Here is a 21,572-nt window from a genome sequence, read left to right as displayed (position 1 = left end):
AGTGGTGTCCTTATAAAAGAGGAAAAAGGACAGAGAGACATACAGAGAAAAGACAGCCATGTGAGGATGGAGGCAGAGGCTGGAGTGATTGACAAGCCAAGGCATGCCAAGTATCGCCAGTCGTCACCAGAAGACGTCTTCTAGGAGAAAGCCTCAGAACAGACTCCCCTTCAGAGCCCTCAGAAGCAATCAACACTGCCGACAGCCTGATTTTGGACTCCCAGCCTCCAGAACTGTGAGACAATAAATTTCTGTTCTTATGAGCCACCCGCCTTGTGGTACTTTGTTGTGGTGGCTCTAGGACACTAATACAGACCCCTCTTTACTGTTTCGTGTGACTAAGATCAGTGGGTTGTACCAATGTCAATATCCTGGCTGTGATCTGTAATTACGCAAGATATTACCATCGGGGAAAGAGGGTGAAGGGTAGAGGAGATCTCTCAACTAACTGAGCATGAATCCACACTTATCTTAAAAAGTAAAAAAAGAAAAAACTGTTTGGGGTAGGCTGCATGAAGAGTAAGACAAGATTTGAAAGGCAGGGAGGGTATTTCCCTTTTAGCAGTGAAAGGAGCCCTCCTTGCTTCCTGCCTGGTTACCAGCCTTCTCAGTACTTTCTGGAAGAGCTGCCCTTTGTCCAGAGAAGGGCTGGGGAATGTCAGGACATAACAATCGTAAAGGCCTTCAGGAGGGGAAGGGAGGCTCTTCCACTTCCTTTCCTGCAGGCCTGTCCTGGTTTTTCATGATGTCATCCATTCATCATTGTGAGCTGAGTGGCGGTCCCAAGGCTGGGCCAGCAGCCCAGGGCCAGGAGGAAGAGAGAGATCCCAGGACAAACGTGCAGCCGGCCCCTGAGCATGTGTAGAAATGTTGTCATCAGTTCCACATAGAAAGCCTTGGTGGAAATCGAAGAAGACAGTAAAAGTCACGAGATCCTATCCAACCTTCCCTCCACTGAATGCCTGGGAAGAATGCAGGGGCCTTTTGCCTGTGGATGGGGAGCTGAACCCTGGTGTGGGCTTTGGTGTGGAGGATGGGCTGCTCTGCCAGGTGGTACATTCTCCAGAATTCAACCTCTTTCCTAACTCAGTGGTGTTTGAAAGCAACTTTGTCCAGGTACTCTTGGGTTGCTCAGAATGGCACTCCTAGCTTCTCATAGACCTGCTTCCAAGATTTAACTGGGAGAACCCGTCCCAGGGACTAGTTTGGAGTAAGAGCTGAGGCCAGGAGAAGCTAGCAGGCCCAGAATGCAAAGCTACCCCCCTCTGTATCCGGGCTTTGCAGAGCCCCAGGCAGAGGTTCTGCAGACAGTTTTCACGTGGACAGAGGTTAGATGGAATCCCTGGTTAAGCTCTCGACTACTAGCTGAACAGTTGGCAGTTTGAACCCACCCCAAGACACCTTGGAAGACAGGCCTAGTGATCTGCTTCCGTAAGGTCACAGCCTTGAGAACCCTATGGAGCAGTTCTACTCTGCACTCATGGGGATCACCGTGAGTCAAAAATGACTCAACGACTACTAACAACAGCAACCTTTTCTTATCAACCTGGAAAGGGGCCAGGTGTTCTCTGCTCTAAGTGAGGGATTGAGTATTGGGATCCCCCAATTTACTCATCATCCAGGCTGCCAGCCCCAAGCAGGTAAACAAAGAGGCAATGAAATGAGATCTCTTCTGAGGGTTAGGAACAGAAATGCTGTTACTGGTAATAGAACATGAGCTGGGGACCAGAGAGACCTAGGCTTGGGTCCCAGTCCTCTGCCTTCTCATTGGAAGACATCATTGTGCAGGTAACCTACTCACTCTGAATCCATTTCCTTGGCTATAACAGCCTCAATTGACCTGAGAATTAGATGCAAATACAGGAGAGCAAGTACTCCATATAAGAGGACTCAGTGCATGTTCACTGCCTTGCCTAGGCTCTCCTCAGCCCAGGTGGAAGTGTGAGCAAAGAGAACTTTGGAGCTGGAAGAGACCTTATAGTCCAGTGAAGGTGCAGGAGATGACAGGGTCCCGGTGAGACCCCTAGGACAAGGTTTTCAAAGACAAGCCAAGAAACAACCAGGGGTGGATTCACAGAAATGTTATAGACAGCAGGGTGGTTGATTGTAGGTAGTTTAAATGTTCTTATAATCATTTAACCAAACTGGGCTAAAACAGTGATTCTCAACTGGAGGTGATTTTGCCCCCATACTTCCCAGGGGACATTTGACAAGGCACCTGGTTGGCACAAATGGTTTGTGCTTGACTATTAGCCTAGAGGTTGGTGATACAGACAGAACGGCCTGGCGATCTGCATCCGCAAAGATTATGGCCAAGATAACCCTATGGAGCAGTTCTATTCTGTTAACACATGGGGTCACCATAAGTCAGGATCAACCTGATGACAACGGGTTTTTTTAGTTTGGAAAGATTTTTGGTTGTCACTCCTTGGGGGAGGAGGTAGAGGTCGGGATGCTGCAAAACACGCAGCAATGCACAGGACAGCCCCCATAACAAGGAATTATCCAGCCCAAAATGTTAATAGTGTCAAGGTTTGAGGATCCTGGGTTAGTATACCCTGCTGCCTCTGCTGAGCGCTCAGGCCATGCCACGGGACTGCTTTGCAGGTCAGGAGGGGCAGAAACTGGATAGACATCTACAAAGCCTCCAACACCATGGCCCTGGGAGTGACCTCCTCTGTGCCCTGCCTTCCCCTTCCCAACATCCTCCTCATGGCCAGCGTCAAGTGGTACCAGGGGCAGAGCCAGACATGGAACAAGCCATCTACAATCCCAAACATCATCCTGAAGAGGTAAGCAACCCAGATGGGAACAGGGGATAAGAGGGGTGAGATGTAGACTCCAAATGGAGGCTGCATTGTGATAACCCAATGGGGAGAGAAAGCAGAGAAGTCATCAGCAATGACATTGATTTCCTTAGACAACAGTAACCCCAAATAGGTGGTGCGCTGGAAGCATGGAAGCCAAGTGGGGCCAAGGGAGGTATTGTGTAGACAGACGGGCCAGTCTGTGTGCCCACTTTCCTTCTTGCTGCCTTCAGCCCGCTGAATCCATAGGAAATCTCTCAGCCTTTGGCCAAGGGCCAAGGAGGCAGTGAGGTCTGGCAGACAGAGCACTGGTTGGGAGATGCAGGTTCTAGCCCTTGGTGTGCAACTAACTAGCTGCAAATAATTTTGAAGAAGTCACAGTTACTTGCTGGCCCTCAGTTTTCCTATCAGTAACATGAGTGTGACTATAACAATTAAAAAAAAAAAAAAAAACCTGACTAAGTCTCTCTTAGAACTGTAACATACAGTGACATCATGCTTGTCTGGGACGAAACAGCCCTTTTTGATGTTTCGGTGTCTTCAAGTAATCTGTAGGAAATCTCAAGAATCACAAGATATCTCCAGAAGTCCAGGAAAACCCATTCCTTTCTCATGCTGCCTCTGTGACAAACCTTTCCGTTAAGTTCTGTTCATACTTACAGCAAGTACAGCCCAGTCCCTGTTCACTAATATTACTGGATCCAGAGTCAGTTCCTTGGCCTTAACCCCTTGGTGAAGAGTAATTGAGGCAGTAAGGTCAATGAATGGACAAGCCGGACAATGCGGCCAACTCTTGGCATAACAGGACAGCTCCCTTCGTGCTAAAACCCTAGAGCTCCAGCCACCTTGCCCCAGGCCATGTCTCTCAAAGCAGGATTCAGGGAACATCAGCTTGAGAGTCATGGTAGGGTGGGTGGAAAATAAAATGCAGATTCTAGGGCCACACCCCAGACCTACTGAATTTGAATCTTTCTTGGGTGAGAGGCAGATGTCTGCATTTTAAACAGGTTCCCCAGGCGAATCTGATCTCTCCAAAATTTGAGCACCACTGGGCTAAGCACTCTCTCTCACCTCCAAAAGCCTCAGTCCTGGAGGAGACACTCCTCATTTTTATGAGGACATGGTCTTATCAGAAGCAGTGCAGTCAGTATGTCTTCCCTCATGTCTTCAGGATTCTCCCATTGAAGTTTGTAGAGCTCCAGGTCTGTGATCACCTTCAGCGCATCCTGCGGTTGAGGACAGTCACTGAGAAGATCTACTACCTAAAGCTTCACCCTGACCACCCTGAGATTGTGTTCCACTTCTGGACCCGGCTGGTTCAAATCCTGCAGAAGGGCCTGTCCATCACCACTAAAGATCCCAGGATTCTTTTCACTCACTGCCTGGTACCCAAGAACTGCTGCAGCCCCTCGGGAGACTCTCAGGTAAGTGGGCTTCATTGCCAGCCTTCAGCCAAGGCCAGAGCTGAGAACTGGAGCTTACATGAAATGGTATATGAGTACCCTGTGAAGATCTCTGCCTTAGGCCTTTTCTTTTCTAAATAGCTTTATTGAGGTATAATTCACAACCACAAAAAACCCATTGCAAACATACAATTGAACAGTTTTCAATAAATGTATAGAGTTGTGCAACCACCACCACAACCCAGTTTTAGAATATTTCCATAATCCTAAAAAGTTCCCTTGAGCCTGGTGGTAGTCATTCCCTCTTCTTAACCCACCCTAGACAACCACTGATCTGTGTTCAATCTCTATAAATGTCTTCTAGACATTTCACATAAATGCAATCATGCAACATAGAGTCTTTTGTGTCTAGTTTGTTAGACTTAGCATGATGTTTTTGAAGTTCATCCAAGTTGTTGCATGTATCAAGAGTTCATTCATTTTTATGGCTGAATAATATTCCATTGTATAGGTATACCACATCTTGTTTACCCATGCATCTGTTGGTGGACATTGGATTGTTTCCAGTTTTTTAGCTATTTATTGAATAATGCTACTATGAAAATTTGTGTACAGGTTTTTGTGTAGACATGTGTTTTCATTTGCCTTGGGTAGATCCCAAGGAATGAAATTGCTGAGTCATATGATAAGTTTATGTTTAACTTCCAAAGAAAATGGACAACTGTGTTCCAAGGTGGTCGCACCATTTTATAATCCCACTAGCAGTGCGTGAGGGTTTCCATTTCTCTACATTCTTGCCAATGCTGGCATTATCTGTCTTTTTGATTATAGCCATTCTAGTGGATGTCAGTGGGGTTTTGATTTTCATTTCCCTAATGACTAATGACTAATGATGTTGAACAGCTTTTCATGGGCTTATCAGTCATCCATATATCTTCTCTGGTGAAATGTCTATTCAAAGAGTTTGCTCATTTTTAAATTAGGTTTTGTGTCCTTATTGAGCTGTAAGAGTTCTTCACATATTCTGGATAGAAGTCCTTTATTATATATATAATTTGAATTTTCTTTCTTTCAGTCTGTGGATTGCCTTATCATTTTCATAACGATGTCTTTCGGAGAGTGGAAGTTTTTAACTTGGGTGAAGTCCAATTTATTGGTTTTTTCTTTTATAGATCAGGCTTTTGCTGTTGTACCTAGGAACTCTTTGGCCAACCCAAGATCAAAAAGATTTATCATATGTCTTCTTCTATATCTGGAACTTCCTGTGCAGGATTTTTATAGATTTAGCTCTGACATTAGGTCTATGATCCATTGTGAGTTAATTTTTTTGTATAATGGGAGGTAAGAGGCTAAGTACTTTTTTTTTTTTTGGCACATGGTTATACAATTCCCCCAGCACCTTTGTTGAAAAGATATCTTTTTTCCCATTGAATCTGCTTGGCAAATTCAATTTGTTGAAAATCAGTTGACCAAAAATGTAAGAATTTATTTTTGGACTCTCAATTCTGTTCCATTGATCTATATGCCTGCTCCTGTGCCAAGACCACAATGTATTGGTTAATGTCACTTTATATTAAGTTTTGAAACTGGGTAATGTTTAAGTCTTCCAATTACGTTCTTCTTTTCCACATAGTTTTGGCTATCCCTTTGTACTTCCGCATAAGTTTTAGGATCAGCTTGTCAATTTCTGCAAAAAAAAAGCCTGTTGGGATTTTGATAGGGATGCATTAAATTGATACATCAGTTTGGGGAGAATTGCCGTCTTTCCATTTATTATGTTTTTTCATTCATTTAGTTCTTCTTTACCCTCTTAGCAACATTTTATAGTTTTGCATTTACAGTGTTTTATGGTTTTCGGCATATGGTATGTACTCCTTTCATTAAATTCATTCCTAAGTATTTTATTCTTGGTGATGCTATTGTGAACAGAATTGCTTTCTTAATTTCATTTTTGGATCATTCATTGTTAGTGTATAGAAACATATCAGTTTTGCATATTAATCTTGTCTATTAGTTGTAGTAGTTTTTGTGGATTTCCTACATAAGGTGTTATGTCAATCCACGATAGCAAGTTTCCCTACTCCTCTGTTTCCTTTTTTTTTAATCATTATTTTTTCCTCCTCTCCTATTTTCTTAAAGCGTTTGTGAAGAAATGATATTACTTCTTTAAATATTTGATAGCCTTCACCAGTGAAGCCACATGGGCCTTTCTGCCCCAGGCTTTTCAGCGTGATGAATGTAAGCCTGACTCGAGTTACAATATAAACCCCATGAAGGGAGGGATTTTGATCTGTCTAGCTCACAGCTGTATCCCCAGTGCTTGGCACATTGCTGGAATTCAATAAATATTGAATGGATGGTTGGAAGGATGGATGGAAGGATGGAAGGATGGATGGATGGATGGAAGGGAGGAAGGAAGGAAGGGAGGGAGGGAGGGAGGGAGGATGGATGGATGGATGGATGGATGGGTGGGTGGGTGGGTGGGTGGGTGGATGGATGGATGGATGGATGGATGGATGGATGGATGGATGGATGGATGGATGGATGGATGGATGGATGGATGGATGGATGGATATGAATATGAACAGCATGCACAGCTGGAGCATAGTTGAGGTATCACAGACAATAGTAAAGAAGTCAATTCTACCCAGGTATAAAAAGCAACTCAATATATGATTTTTCTTAGAGAAGTTAAAGATCCATTAAATTCCTGAAATAAATGATAGTTCTGCATTTAAATATAAGGTGAAGCAGCATAAGCTTTATTAAGGTTTATATTAATAGGCCATAAGTTACATTAAGGCATATTAATAGGTTATCAAGGAGCCCTGGTGGTGCAATGGTTAAGTTCACAGCTGCTAACCAAAAGGTCAGAGGTTTGAACCTACCCAACAGCCCACCCAACAGCTCCTTGGGAGAAAAGACTTGGCCATCTGCTCCTATAAAGATTATAGGCTAAGACACCCTATGGGGCAGTTGTACTCTCATATAGGGTCACTCTAAGTTGGAAGCAGCTCTGTGGCACACAGCAACAGCAACGGTAGGTTATCTACTAAATTATGCTAAAAGTATTCAATGAAGATATTATCCTTAGGGAACACACAGCTATTTATACCTTTTTTTTTTTAGGGAGTATAAACAAACAGATATGGCCTCAGAATTGCCTGAGTAGCCTGCATAACTGCTCAAAGGAACAAAGTTCGAATTCTAGTGCTTCAGGGTCTGGACTGTGATACTAAGAAAATGCAGAGATCCTCAGGCCTTAACCACTTGGCTTTGCTTTTTCCCCAGAAAAACCTCCCAGCCTCCCAGCCCAGCGACAGCCTCATCCAGCTGATGGCCAAGGGGGAGAGTGAGGCCCTCTCCCAGATTTTTGCTGACTTGCACCAGAAGAATCAGTTCAGGTGTGTGACTTAAATCAGGTCAGCTCCTGACATTCTCTCCCAAAACCCAGATGGTCTGAGCTGTACCATTCAGAAACCAAGTAACTCAGTTAATGAGCACAGGAAGGGGGCAAAGAGTACTACCCCTCAGTATCCAGTCTCTAACCTTGACTCGGGCAAGCTTTTCCCAGTTCTTCTTGCCTCATTCTCCTTCTCCCCACAGCAAGCATGTGCTGACTTGCTTGCCTCCAGAGGAGGAATTTTTGTTTGTGTGTGTGTTTTAAGTGAAAGTTTACGAATCAAGTCAGTCTCTCATACAAAAAGTTGTACATACCCTGCTATGTACCCCTAGCTACTCTCCCCCTGATGAGACAGCATACTCCTCCTCTCCACCCTGTATTTCCCATGTCCATTCAACCAGCTCCTGTCCACCTCTGCCTTCTCATCTCGCCTCCAGACAGGAATTGCCCACATAGTCACGTGTCTACTTGAGCCAAGAAGCTCACTCCTCACCAGTATCATTTGCTGTCTTATAAAACCTAAACCTAGTGCTGCTGAGTCGATTCCAACTCATGGCGACCCTATAGGACAGAGTAGAACTGCCCCACAGAGTTTCCAAGGAGCACCCCAGTCCAATCCCTGTCTGAAGAGTTGAGTTGGCTTCAGGAACGGTTCCAGTCTTGGGCTAACAGTGGGTCTGGAGACCATGACCTCCTGGGTCCCTCTAGTCTCAGTCAGACCATTAAGTCTGGTCTTTTTATGAGAATTTGAGGTCTGCATCCCACTGTTCTCCTGCTCCATCAGGGATTCTCTGTTGTGTTCCATTTCAGGGCAGTCATCGGTGGTAGCTGGGCACAATCTAGTTTTTCCAGTCTCAGGCTGATGGAGTCTCTGCTTTACGTGGCCTCCTCTGTCTCTTGGGCTCATCTTTACCTTATGTCTTTGATGTTCTTCATTCTCCTTTGCTCCAGGTGGGTTAAGACCAACTGATGCATCTTAGATGGCCGCTTGCCAGCATTTAAGACCCCAGATGCCACTCACCAAAGTGGGATGCAGAATGGTTTCTTAATACATTTTGTTTTGCCAGTTGGCCTAGATGTCCCCCTGAAACCATGGTCCCTAAGCCCCTGTCCCTGCTACTCTGGTGTTTGAAGTGTTTGGTTGCATTCAGGAAACTTCTTAGCTTTTGGTTTAGTCCAGTTGTGCTGATCTCCCCTGTATTGTGTGTTGTCTTTCCCTTCACCTAAAATAGTTTTTGTCTACTATCTAATTAGTGAATACCCCTCTTTCTCCCTCCCCACCCTTGTAACCATCAAAGAATATTTTCTTCCGTGTTTAAACTTTTTCTTGAGTTCTTATAATAGTGGTCTCACACAATATTTGTCCTTTTGCAACTGACTAATTTCACTCAGCATAATGCCTTCCAGATTCTAGAGGATTTTTTTTTTAATTTTTATTGTGCTTTAAGTGAAAGTTTACAAATCAAGTCAGTCTCTCATAGAAAAATTTATATAACCTTGCTATTTTTTTTATATATTCCTAGTTGCTCTCCCCCTAATGAGACAGCACACTCCTTCCCTCCACTCTCTATTTTTGTGTCCATTCAGCCAGCTTCTGATCCCCTCTGCCTTCTCATCTCCCCTCCAGACAGGAGCTGCTCACATAGTCTCGTGTGTCTACTTGACCCAAGAAGCTCCCTTTTCACCAGTATTATTTTCTATCCCAGTTCAATCCCTGTCTGAAGAGTTGGCTTTGGGAATGGCTCCTGTCTTGGGCTAACAGAAGGTCTGGGGACCATGACCCCTGGGATCGTTCTAGTCCAGAGGAGGAATTTTTTTTTAATTCTTCTATCATAGATTTTTAAAAATAATTTTTATTGTGCTTTAAGTGAAAGTTTACAAATCAATCCGTCTCTCACACAAAACCCATGTACACCTTGCTACACACTCCCAATTACTCTCCCCCTAATGAGACAACCCACTCTCTCCCTCCGCTCTCTCTTTTCGTGTCCATTTCGCCAGCTTCTAACCCCCTCCACCCTCTCATCTCCCCTCCAAACAGGAGATGCCAACATAGTCTCAAGTGTCCACCTGATCCAAGAAGCTCACTCCTCACCAGCATCCCTCTCCAACCCATTGTCCAGTCCAATCCATGTCTGAAGAGTTGGCTTTGGGAATGGTTCCTGTCCTGGGCCAACGGAAGGTCTGGGGGCCATGACCACCGAGGTCCTTCTAGTCTCATTCAGACCATTAAGTCTGGTCATATGAGAATTTGGGGTCTGCATCCCACTGATCTCCTGCTCCCTCAGGGGTTCTCTGTTGTGTTGCCTGTCAGGGCCATCATCGGTTGTAGCCGGGCACCATCTAGTTCTTCTGGTCAAGGAGGAATTTTTTGAAAAATTGGAAGTAACTCTCCAATAACGAGAATAAATTAGTAACAGAAGTAAAACGTAATTTCCTATCAGGAATCCCTGGCTGGTACAAATGACTAATGCATTCAGCAGCTAATCAAAAGGTTGGAGGTTCAAGCCCACCCAGACATGTCTCAAAAAAAAAGACCTGGTGATTCACTTCTGAAAAATCAGCCATTGCAAACCCTATGAAACACAGTTCTACTCTGACACACATGGGGTCACCATGAGTCAGAATTGACTTGATGGCAACTGGTAACTGTTAATTTCCAATTCAGTTTCTAGTCCTGCAGAGAACGTTGTTTAAAACACTGTCTACTTATTGGGTTCATTTACCCACTTACTAGCCCCTACTTAGACTTTATGGAGCTTCTGTGGTCATTTTCTAAACGTAGAGTCGGTTCTGAAAAGTTCCTACTATACAGGCCTATCTTCTCCATTCCTGAGAAAATGTTCCTGTGTGTGCAGATGACTTAGAATGGAGTCTTAAGAGTGGTTGGTGTAAGAGAGATGGGAGTCGAGAGCACTTAAACCACAGGGCACCACAACCAGAGAGCAAAGGTAAAGTGGGACCCAGTGTCCTAGTGAATTTAGTGGTTTAGAAGAAAAGGGAGGACAGAAATAAATTAGTATACATCACCAGAAAAGAAAAATGAAAAGATGTCAGGTGGAACAGGGTCTTTTTTCTCCACAAAGACCAGTTAGACCAAGAGCTCAGGCAAGAACAATTACCTTTCTCTCTGAGTGCTGGCAGTGAACTGAAAACCAGTAGATATGGGCTCAAGCGACTGCTCTGACTATGTGCTCTTAGGCATATTGCTTAACTTCTCTAAGCCTCAGTTTCCAGATCTGTAAAATGGAAATGATAGTGGTGCCAAGCTCGTCCAGACATTGGCAGGATTGGATGAAGTTAGCATCAACTACTTAGCACACTCCTCAGCAGATTTACAGGCAGATATACATAAGCTCTCAAAAATATTAATTTGTATTATTAACTCTAAGTTGGGCTGGAGGTAAAAAAAAAAAAAAAAGTATCGACAAGAAAAAGACAAGTTGCCTGATATTAAAGAATACATTTTGGAGGGTATAACTCTGTATATCATACAGTGAAATCTATAATTAAGAGATTTCTGGGTAAGATGCCATTGCTGAGCTGGAGAGCACTGGACTTTAGTAGAATAAAATATTTTGAATCAACAATTTAACTGTCTCAAAATGTTAAATCACTAGTTTTATTACTATTTAAAAAATGGCTTCTGCTCCTATTTCATTGGTCACAACATAGTCACATGACCACAATGCAGTCACATGACCACAACATAGTCACATGGCTACACCCAGCTGCGAGGGATGCTAGGAAATAATTCTCTATTCTGGGTAGCCATGTGCCCAACACAAAATTAGGTGCTCTGCCCTCAAAAGAGGAGAGGAGGGCTACTGGGGACCTACTAGTAATCTCTAAAACAGACAACTTTTAACATTGAGTCTGGAGGGTCAGAGAAGGCTAAGACCTGAAGGAGGAATAGGCAGTAGCTAAGTAAAAGGTGGTGAAGAGCTTTGCAAGTCAAGGGAACAAACAGGTACAAAGGTTGAGGCTTCACCCTGAGGAAGAAGCTGGGTGAGTTAGAGAAAGGGAAAGCAGGTCAGTGGGGAAGGGGGTTGGGGTGTGTCTTAGACTAGTTTCTCTAGAGAAGCAAAACCAGTAAAGTGTATAAATATATATACACAGAGATTTATATCAAGGAAACGGTTCACGCAATTGTAGAGGCTGGAACGTCCCAAGTCCGTGGATCAGGATAGAGGCTTCTCTCAATTCACATAGCCACATGGGCTGGTAAACCCAAGATCTGCAGGTCGGAGAGCAGGACTCTTGCTCTCAGGCAGTGAAGATTGCCAAATCCCAAGGTCTGCAGATAAGCTGGTAGCTCAAGTCCCAAGAGCTGGGGGTCAGGTGAACAGGAGGCAGCCACAGGTTCCTGAGTGAGCAAAAAACCCAGGTCTGCTTATATTTGGATGCAGGCCACACCTCCAAGAAAACTCCCTTTCAACTGATTGGCTACTCATAGCAGATTCAATCATGGGAGTGATCATATATAAATACTGAGAATCATGGCCCAGCCAAGTTGACACAATCTTAACCATCACAGGGTGGAAGGCAATAAGCAGAAGTGGGCAGGGGCCAGGCCAGACAAGGCTTGGGAAGTCATCCTAATGAGTTAAACGGTAAGTGTAACGGGAGCTTTCGCAGGTTTTAAACAGGAAGTGATGTGATGCCATTCGCATTTTGCAAAGGTAACACTGGTAGTTGTAGTCACAGTTGATTTGAAGGAATGGGAGGCCAGGTGTGGAGAAACAAGCTAGGAAGCTATGGCAACATAGTCTGAGCAAGAAATGATTTCATAGCTTGGATTAAAGATCTCTTGGGCTGTCATGTACAAAATGAACCAGAGGAGTGCAAGAAATTCATTTTTGCTTCTCTCTTATCTCAGTAATTGCTTTGTATAGTCATTTAGTTTCTTCTCTTTAATGTCCCAGAACAAAAGCCCGAATGACGATTTTTCTCCTCATTCCGGTAGGTTCTTTCTAGCCTGGTTGCAATTAGATCAGTTTGTGCACCTTGGCAACAGCATGCAACTTGCAACAAATAAACTAAGTGGCTGAGACACAAGACTGAACAGATGGAGTCACACAGACTCCCCCTCAGCAAACTCAGCGGCATGGGTTCTGCTCCCCCCACCACCTCCCCTTCCCTATTTCTTCTTTTGGTACTTCAACATGTGTCACACCACAGTTTTGGCCATTTTCATATTTATATCTGCCCCTAAAGCTTTTGCATGAGGAAAAATAGAATTAGAAGCAAGATTTTAAATAAGAGTTTAATGCTCTATTTTTTTTCCTTTTGACCTCCTTTCCTTGATCCTGAAATGGCTGGGGTTCCAGGAGCAGTAAAAAGACGGAGACCAACAAGGACACCTCAGGTAAAGGAGGCCCCGGGCACCTTGTCTCTAGAACTTTTTTTTCTGCATATGTAGATATAAGGTTCCCTCCTACTCCCCACTCTGACTCTTCTGGTGCTGTCGTCTCTCCATGCCTTAGTTTGAGTTCCTTTAGGCTCTTTGACCACCATAGTCAAGTTGACACCAAAAACCAAACCTGTTGACATCGAGTCAATTCTGACTCATAATGACCCTATAGGACAGAGTAGACCTGCCCCACAGGGTTTCCAAGGAGCACCTGATGGATTCAAACTGCTGACCTTTTGATTAGCAGCCGTAGTTCTTAAACACTATGCCACCAGGGTTTCCAGTTTGATACCAAGTCCTACCAATTTCTTTCTTTGAGATATTTCTTATATTTTACTTCATTTCTATGCCTATAGATCCTGCACTAGTCCAGACCCTTATCACCTCATGCCTGGACTACTGCAGTAATCTTCTGCCAGTTCATTCATTCATTTATCCATTTAAAACAGGTATTGGGCTCCTGGTAAGTTCTAAACACTGAGGTAGGCTTTGAGTCATCATGAGGAAAGATACCGCCCCTCCTTCAAGGAGCTTATGATTTGGTGGAGTCAGATGAGTAAATCTCAAAATTACAAAACCTGTCCCTCATGGCAGCATTCAAAGCTCATGCCTGGGCTCTCAAAAGAGCACAGAGAAGGGGGTGCCTCACTCCTCCCAGGAGGCTGTTCTGGAGGGCCTGGTATCTGAACTGAGTCATGGAGGATGAGTACAGTGAGGTGGCCTGAGTCATTGAGGCAAGGCATTCTAGAAGAAGAGACAGAGTGTGGGTGAAGGAGCATGGCACATTCTAGAAACAACAGCTGGATCTCTATTTCTAGGTTCTAGTTCACCACTGGGTTTGGCACGCATAGGCCTGCACAAATGCCCTCTATCTTACCAATCTCACCTGATCACTCCTGCCTCAAATAGGAGCTCTCTGTTTCATCTTCTTCTCCAGCCCAAATCTTCTACTCTAGTCAAGTCTTAGTCATCCTTCTCCATACCTCATTCATTCCCCCTCCACTCCCTGCCCCATGATGCTCCATTCTAAATTCTACTTCTCCTTCCAGGTTCACCTCTGCTTTTCACAATGCCTTCCTGCCCAGACTAATCTTTCCCTGGTCATAACCTCTCCTACATTATTCTGTAGCTGTTTCATAGGTTTGAGTTTTGTTTCTTCAACAAATGTTAAATTTTTCTTTGCCTCTGAATTTTCCACAGCTGCGAGCCTAGAGCTGGGAACATAGCGGGAGCTCAATAAATGATCCATGCACCACAGCACTAATAAATTATTTCTCCAAACTGGCTCAGGAGGCAACCATATCATATTTAGAAATCTAAAGGGGTATGTAGATCTCAAGGGGAAAGGCAGGGAACTCTACCAACTTTCCTCCAAACCAGAGATGACAACTCAGATGCTTGCAGGTGGTATGAATGGGTAAATGGTCCAAGTGACATACATATAACAACAACGACAACGACAATAACAAAAAACCCAAACTATTGCCATCTAGTCAATCTGACTCGTAGTGACCCTATAGGACAGAGTAGAACTGCCCCATAAGGTTTCCAAGGCTGTAAATCTTTAGAGATGAGACTGCCACATCTTTTCTCTTGCTGAGTGACTGGTGGGTTCAAACCGTTGACTTTTCCATTCGTAGCCAAGTGCTTAGCCACTGCACCATCAGGGTTCCTGACATGGATATAAGACATAGTTAGCTCCCTTTTCAAGTCTATTATAAGCAAAACCACAGCTGGCAGCTGACACTTGGTTTCAGCTTTGGGAGCAATAGGGAGCAGCAGTGACAGTGGCAAAAGAAAGTGAAGCCTACTCAGCTTCAGTTCATCGTTGCCATGGTGGAGCATAGGCCTGGTGTTGTCAAATACTCTGATTTTTCAAGAGAAGCCAAAAATCTGGATTTTTATGTGACATACCCTCCCACCCCCAAAATTAAAGTACACTATGGGCCCACAAAGAGTCCTAGTGGCACGGTGACTAAGCGTTTGACTGCTAACCGAAAGGTCAGCAGTTCAAACCCACCAGCCACTCCACGGGAGAGAGATGTGGCAGTCTGCTTTCGTAAAGATCACTGCCTTGTAAACCCTACGGGGCAGTTCTACTCTATCCTATAGTCACTATGAGTCAGAATTAACTCAATGGCAACAGGTTTATAGGTCCACACTCAGTGGGCCAACAAAACATATCTTTAAGCCAAATTCAGCCTGGAAGCTGCCAGTTCACAACCCCTGTTCTAAATGGTGAATAGAGCTGATGCTGTAGAGTGTATTTTTCCCAAGTCAATGAAGGTTTTCTCATATTATGTGACTGATAATACAATGGTGATTAATTTCTCTGTTTGTATACACACATACAATCACACCCCCCCCCCCGACACACATACACTCTAAGCATACTCCCTTTGAGAAAAACAAACAGAGAATATTTCAAACTTATTCCTGGGCCTGAAGAGAACAGCTAGAATTCCGGAGTCACAGGCTCTATGGCATCACCGGACCGACCACTCCCAAGACGTTCCTAGGCTGACTGTAATCCACAGCCCTGGGATGTCCTGTGGAGCCTTCTCTTTGCTTTGGGCTGAAGAAACCCCTCTTCTCTCTTTGGCCTAGGTAGTATACCCTTTCATTTTGGAAGGACAGTCACACCCCAGCCTCTTGAAACTACTGGATGAAAAAGGACAGAGCGTTACCTTTCCCTGCCTATTGGGAAAACCACAGGCCCAAAGCTTACCTGTATGGCTGTGCTTTTCAACCCCTCACCAGCTTATTGTGGTGCTTCCCAAACTTGAATGTGCAAAGAGTCCCCTGGGGATCTTGTTAAGATGCAGATTCTGATTAGTGGGTCTGCATTTCTAATATGCTCCCAGGTGATGCAAAAGCAGAGGCCACCCTTTGAGTAGCTGGGGTCAAGTGGATGAGGAACAGACTGTGGGACAAGGCCACCTGGGTTCAAGGCCATTGCCAACTCAGCTAGTTGAATAACCCCCCGTTGCCGTCCTGGGGAAATTCACTCAGTTAACCTGCCCAAGCCACGTTGGTCCCCTCCTTTTCCTGGCACTGGCTACCAGAATGTACATCACAGGATGTAGTGGTTAGGACATGGGCTCTGGAGCCGGATTCCCTGGGTTTGAGTTCTGTCTCTGCCTCCTCATGGGTACGTTACTCAACCTCGCTGAGCCTCTAACCCTCATCTGCAAAATGGGGACTAAGGCAACGGGGTTGTTGCCAGGATCAAAAGAGCATTAATCCAGATCATGGACAGTGCCTGACCCATAATAAGCACCCCATAACGTAGGCTGTAATCTGGGGGGTGCTCTGTGAGCTAAAGGAGAAAACAAATACATTGCTTTTCTTGGCCTAGAGAAAGAAACACCCTGTGAAGACTGCATCCCCTGCACCCGCGACCTCAGCTGGAGGGATTCGTTCACCTTCGGAGAGTGGGAAAGGGAGAACCCTTCTGGGCTACAGCCCCTCTCGCTCCTCAGCACGCTGGCAGCCTGTACTGGGCCACAGCTGGCCCCACCCATAGGTGGGTTCGACCCCAGGCCTGGCTTAGGGTCCTAGGGTCCCTGGGTCCTAGGGTTGACTCGGGGAATCTGACTCCTGGACAATGCAGGCGGTGCCAGCCACAGCCACCCCAGCCCTCTTTTTTCATGCCTTATTCTTCTCTGTCTCCAACTGGGCTGAGTGAAACCCTGACGTGTGGTACCCCCAGAGCCTCCTGGGAGTTCCTGCAAGAGCCTCTAAAGGGGTAGAGACTAAGGTGATGCTGTTGTAGCTACAGCTGCTTTCTCCCTTCTGTGTTGGGAGGTGTCAGAGGGCTCTTCCAGGAGTTCCCGAGCTCCTTTCCCAGGAGGTGGGGAGATGGATCTCCCTGTCCCTTTCCTTGAGCTCTTGGACAGCCTTCTCAACTGCTGGGACAGAGAGTGGGAAGGAATCAACCTAGGAGAGCTGAGGTGGGTCAAACATCCCTGGGGCCCAAGCCCTTAGATTCCCGTGTCCCAAGACTCAGCCAGCCAGCCATTTAATACATCTTTAAATACTTCCTACGTGCCTGCCTGACCATAGACAGATCCCTAAAGAAGGTCACCACCAGTTGCCCTCCAGTCTATTCCAACTCATGGCAACCCCATGTGTGTCAGGGTAGAATTATGCTCCATACTAAAGAGAGCAGGAGTGTGTTAAGTTTTCTAAAGTAAATATTATTAATAAACCACTCACTCTTGTAAGATACCTGTTCTTAATAGTGGACAATTTTTAAAAATTTCCTAAGTATCTGTGTGTCCACAGAAGAGGTTTTTAGGTAATTTGTGTCCTATTGAATATTTTTCTCCCTTCACCCACAGGAAATTCTATCTGAGCCACCCTTTCACACTGGGGAGAATTTATGTAGCCCTGGCCACATCACTCTACAGCCTTCGGCTTTCTGAGGGATTCTCTCCAGATGGAGGAGAGAAAGCTGCAACTAGACCAGACTCATCTCATAGCCTTTCCTTGGAGAACCATCTAGAAGCATGCTCCCAGATGGGAAACATTATTCCAGCTGCATGTAACTGCACGTCCTCACACCACACATCATCACACCCCACCTCCGTTCCACCGCCAGGGTAGGCACAGGAAGATGTGAGCTCAGAATGGCTGGGACCAAGAGAGATGGAAAAGGGAAAGAAAGGAAGTCAGGACAACAGAGAACAACATGGAGGTGAAGTAGAAGGTGGAGGGAGGATGTCAGAGACAAGATGAAAAGAAAAGTGGAAAAGAAGAAACAGAAGAGACTTGGGAGAAGAGATCAAGAGGCCAACAGAAGAAAACCACTGCTGAACAATGCCTCACCAAGCTTCTATTTATCTAATTTAAAACTTGAAAGTAAGGCCATAAAACAAACAAAAAAAATTTGTTTCTGTTTTTCTTCTCTGCCCAAACCACTCTGGACAAAGGGGAGAGGCCTGAAATAATTACAGCCAGGGGCTTCCGTTTAAATGTCTTTTTTTTGCCAGTTTTTCTCATTAGTCCCACTCTTCTAATTCAAGTTTGTATCTTCTTCCTTAACCTGTTCGCTCAGTTGGACTTGGTAGCCCAGCACTAGTTTTCCAAATGGGAGCTTGGGTTTGAGGATGAGGAGAAATTCCCATGGGAGGTAGTAAGAAAAATCGTGTGAAGTGAGGTGAATTTCTCTTTTGGGTTCAAATTTTCAGTTTGCTCCCATCTCAGCCTACAAATACTTGGCTCAATCTCTTTCATGTGGAACACCCACTTGAAATGTTGACGTAGCTTGTTAAAAAACCAAACCAAACCCACTGCTGTCTAGTAGATTCCAACTTATAATGACCCTATAGGACATGGTGGAACTGCCTCATAGGGTTTCCTAGCCTGTAATCTTTATGGAAGCATAAGGCCAATCTTTCTCCCATGGAGCAGCTGGTGAGTTCAAACTGCTGACCTTTCTGTTAGCAGCCAGCCACTTAACCACTGTACCACCAGGGCTCCTAGCTTGTTCCCAAAAAAAGAAAACCTATCACTGTCAAGTCAATTTCAACTCATAGTGACCCTATAGGACCGAGCAGAACTGCCCCACAGGGTTTTCAAGGCTATAATCTTCACAGAAGCCAAAGCCTTCTCCCATGGAGCAGCTGTTGGATTCTAACACAGCTCCACCATACCTTGCTAAAAAAAAAACTGTCGTCGAGTCATTCCACCTCTGAGTGCTTTAACCACTGTGCTACCAGGGCTCCCCCCATACCTTGCTTAAAATAAAACAAAAAACCAAACCCATTGCCACTGAGTTGATTCCCACTCACAGCGACCCTAAAGGACAGAATAGAACTGCCCCATAGGGTTTCCAACGAGGGGCTAGTGGATTTGAACTGCCAACTTTTTGGTTTGCAGCCAAGGTGTTAACCACTGCTCCTAGACCAGGGAAAGATTGATAACAAGGACCTTCCCCCAGAACTGACAGAGAGAGAGCCTTCCCCTAGAGCTGGCGCCCTGAATTTGGACTTCTAACCTCCTAAACTGTGAGAGAATAAACTTCTGTTTGTTAAAACCATCCACTTGCAATATTTCTGTTATAGCAGCACTAGATAACTAAAATACATGGCTTCCAGGTTGCCACAAAAAAGGAAAGAGCTTGGAAAATTGTGTGTGGCATCTCATATGGCCAAGGCTGGAAGCAGTATTTGTTCTGCCCTCCTTCCTTTGGCCAGAGCTCAGTCACATGGCCACACCTAACTGCAAGGGAGGCTGGGAAATGTAGTCTAGCTGTGTGTCCCGGAGGAAGAAGAAAAAGGTAAGTCTCCCTCATACCATCTCACTCATAGTAAAATCCAAAATTCTTAAAATGGCCTAAAGGCACTCCACTGATACCAGTATCTTCCCCTGATACTACCTCCCTGACCTCATGTCCTCTACTCTTCTCCGTTACTGCACTCCAGCCACCTGGCTTCCTGCTGTTCCTCAAGCACCCCAAGCAGGCGCCCAGCTCAGGCCTTTGCCCTTCCTGTTCCCTTTTCCTGAAATGTTATTCACCATCTTCAGATGTTCATGCACGTGTCGCCTTCTTCATGAGCCTTCCCCGGCCACTCTTTCTCAAAATGTCAACACCGCTGTTGAATTCCCGACACTCCCTGCTCTCTTTCCTTGCCTTATTTCACCCCTTTGCACCTATAACCACTTCTCATTCTATATATTTTGCTTTTTTATAATAGACTTTATGTTTAGAGCAGTTTTAGATTTAGAGAAAAATTATACAGAAAGGATAAGTGTTCCCAAATATCCCCTCCTCCTGCAGAGCTTCTCCTCTTAACATCCTGCATTCCTGCGGTACATTTGTTACAACTGATGAATAGATAGGGATACATTATCATTAACTAAAGTTTGTAGCTTACATTAGGGTTTATTTTGTGTTGTGTGGTTCTATGAGTTTTCACAAAGGCGTAATACTCGCTGTCACAGTAACATGCAGAATTGTCTCCCAAACCCAGTGCCGTCGAGTCGACTCTGACTCATAGGGTCGCTATGAGTCGGAATCGAATGAGACTATGAGAATTGTCTCACTGCCCTAAAAATCCCCTATGCTCCACCTGTTCATCCCTCCCCACCACAAGCCCCTGGAAAACATTGTTTTTTTTTTTTTTTGTTAAGAACATAGTAAGCAAAACATACACCAATTCAACTGTTTCTACATATAAAATTCAGTGACAATCTTCGAGCTGTACAACCTTTCACCCTCCCTTTCTGAGTTGTTCCTCCCTCATTAACGTAAACTCACTGCTCCCTAAGATTCCTATCTGATCTTTCAAGTTGCTGTTGTCACTTTGATTCCATACAGATAGATCTTGAAAGAGGATAATGCTCACGATAGACATTTTTCATTAGTTAAATTAGACTATTGTTTGGAAACCATTGATCTTTTCACGCTACAGTTTTGCCTTTTCCAAAATGTCATACAGTTGAAATCATACAATACGTACCTTTTTCAGACTGGTTTATTCCACTCAGCAATATATTTTAATGTTTTATCTTCTTTATTGGCTGTCTCTGCTATCCCTACAACCAGAATACAAGCACCACGAGACAGTTTTATCCATTTTGTTCACTGCTGTATCCTCAGTGCCTAGAAATTTCTGGCACATAGGAAATGCGCAACGCACTCATTTGTGGCGTGAATGTTCAGTAGCACCATATGAGCAGAGTTGGGACACTTGAAGAAGAACATCAGCCTTTTGAGACTGCCACCGTCATACCTGCCACCAACAGTCCCTTCGTGCTTCCCTCAGAGACAGAAGCCAGGGCCAGGTAAGCCTTGGGTGCAGCCCAATGGTGGTATTTCTTATGTGTGTCACCCCTCAAGTCCTGTTCCCCCTCCGCCTGCCTTCTAACTCTGGGGCTCCTATGAAGCCTAATCTGATTTTCTCTTCTCAGAATGCTCATCTGATCTCAGGGTTCCATCAGCTGCCCCCTGACCAATGACCCCCCTCCTAAGTTCCAGAATACCCTCCAGCCTATTGGCTCTTTCTCTGTAGATGCTCTGCCATCACCCTAGTCTTAACTCATCATTTCCCTCATCTTCCAATCATCCGGCTCATTCTCCCAGTATCCCAGGATTAAAACTTTTAGTTTTCGAGTGCTCTCTCTTCATTTCTTCATCCAAGCAGTCACTAAGTCCAGGACTTATTTTCACTTTTAAAAATCATCTTGCATACAACTGTTTATTTGCACGTCCCTTGCCCTGCCGGAGTCAGGCCCTTATCCACACAGAATCTCAGGGTTGGAGGGCCCCATCTCTGACAAAATCCTATTTCCTCATCCAGCCTCTATCAGGATCCTTCCAGGATGAGTGGCCCTCCCACTAGGCTGCAGTTCCTTGAGGGCAGAGACCACGTCCTCTTCATTGTGAGTTCAACAACACCTAGCACAGCGCCTGACTTCAAGAAGACATTTGTTGAAATAATACTTCCTGAAACAGCCTGTTCCTACAGTTAATCCCTATTAGGAGATGTGCCTGCCTGAAAGAACCACTTTCAATCTCATCCCACCTCCCACATAGACAC

At 44.9% G+C, this 21,572-nt stretch overlaps 1 protein-coding gene across 1 annotated transcript; it reads left to right on the top strand.

Annotated features, from left to right (window-relative positions):
* Positions 1-867: 867 nt before the first annotated feature.
* Positions 868-16,770, top strand: GARIN1B (golgi associated RAB2 interactor 1B). The gene is made up of 8 exons (XM_049893533.1): positions 868-1,116; positions 2,608-2,792; positions 3,979-4,231; positions 4,653-4,661; positions 7,502-7,614; positions 12,944-12,981; positions 16,385-16,552; positions 16,739-16,770. The coding sequence occupies exons 1-8, from the start codon at positions 868-870 to the stop codon at positions 16,768-16,770; spliced, it is 1,047 nt and encodes a 348-aa protein (XP_049749490.1).
* Positions 16,771-21,572: the final 4,802 nt, after the last annotated feature.

The sequence above is a fragment of the Elephas maximus genome, chromosome 8, assembly GCF_024166365.1.
Source record: "Elephas maximus indicus isolate mEleMax1 chromosome 8, mEleMax1 primary haplotype, whole genome shotgun sequence".
In the NCBI taxonomy this organism is placed as follows: Eukaryota; Metazoa; Chordata; class Mammalia; order Proboscidea; family Elephantidae; genus Elephas; species Elephas maximus.
Note: the sequence above shows the minus strand (reverse complement) of the source record. Positions and strands in the feature narration are given on the sequence as shown.

Excerpts from the sequence above, each read along its gene's own strand:
- GARIN1B (XM_049893533.1), top strand. The coding sequence starts at position 868 with ATGTTGTCATCAGTTCCACATAGAAAGCCTTGGTGGAAATCGAAGAAG. Across the intron at positions 1,117-2,607 it reads TTGAAAGCAACTTTGTCCAG|GTCAGGAGGGGCAGAAACTG; the intron begins GTACTCTTGGGT and ends ACTGCTTTGCAG. Across the intron at positions 16,553-16,738 it reads ACAGCTGGCCCCACCCATAG|AGCCTCCTGGGAGTTCCTGC; the intron begins GTGGGTTCGACC and ends TGGTACCCCCAG.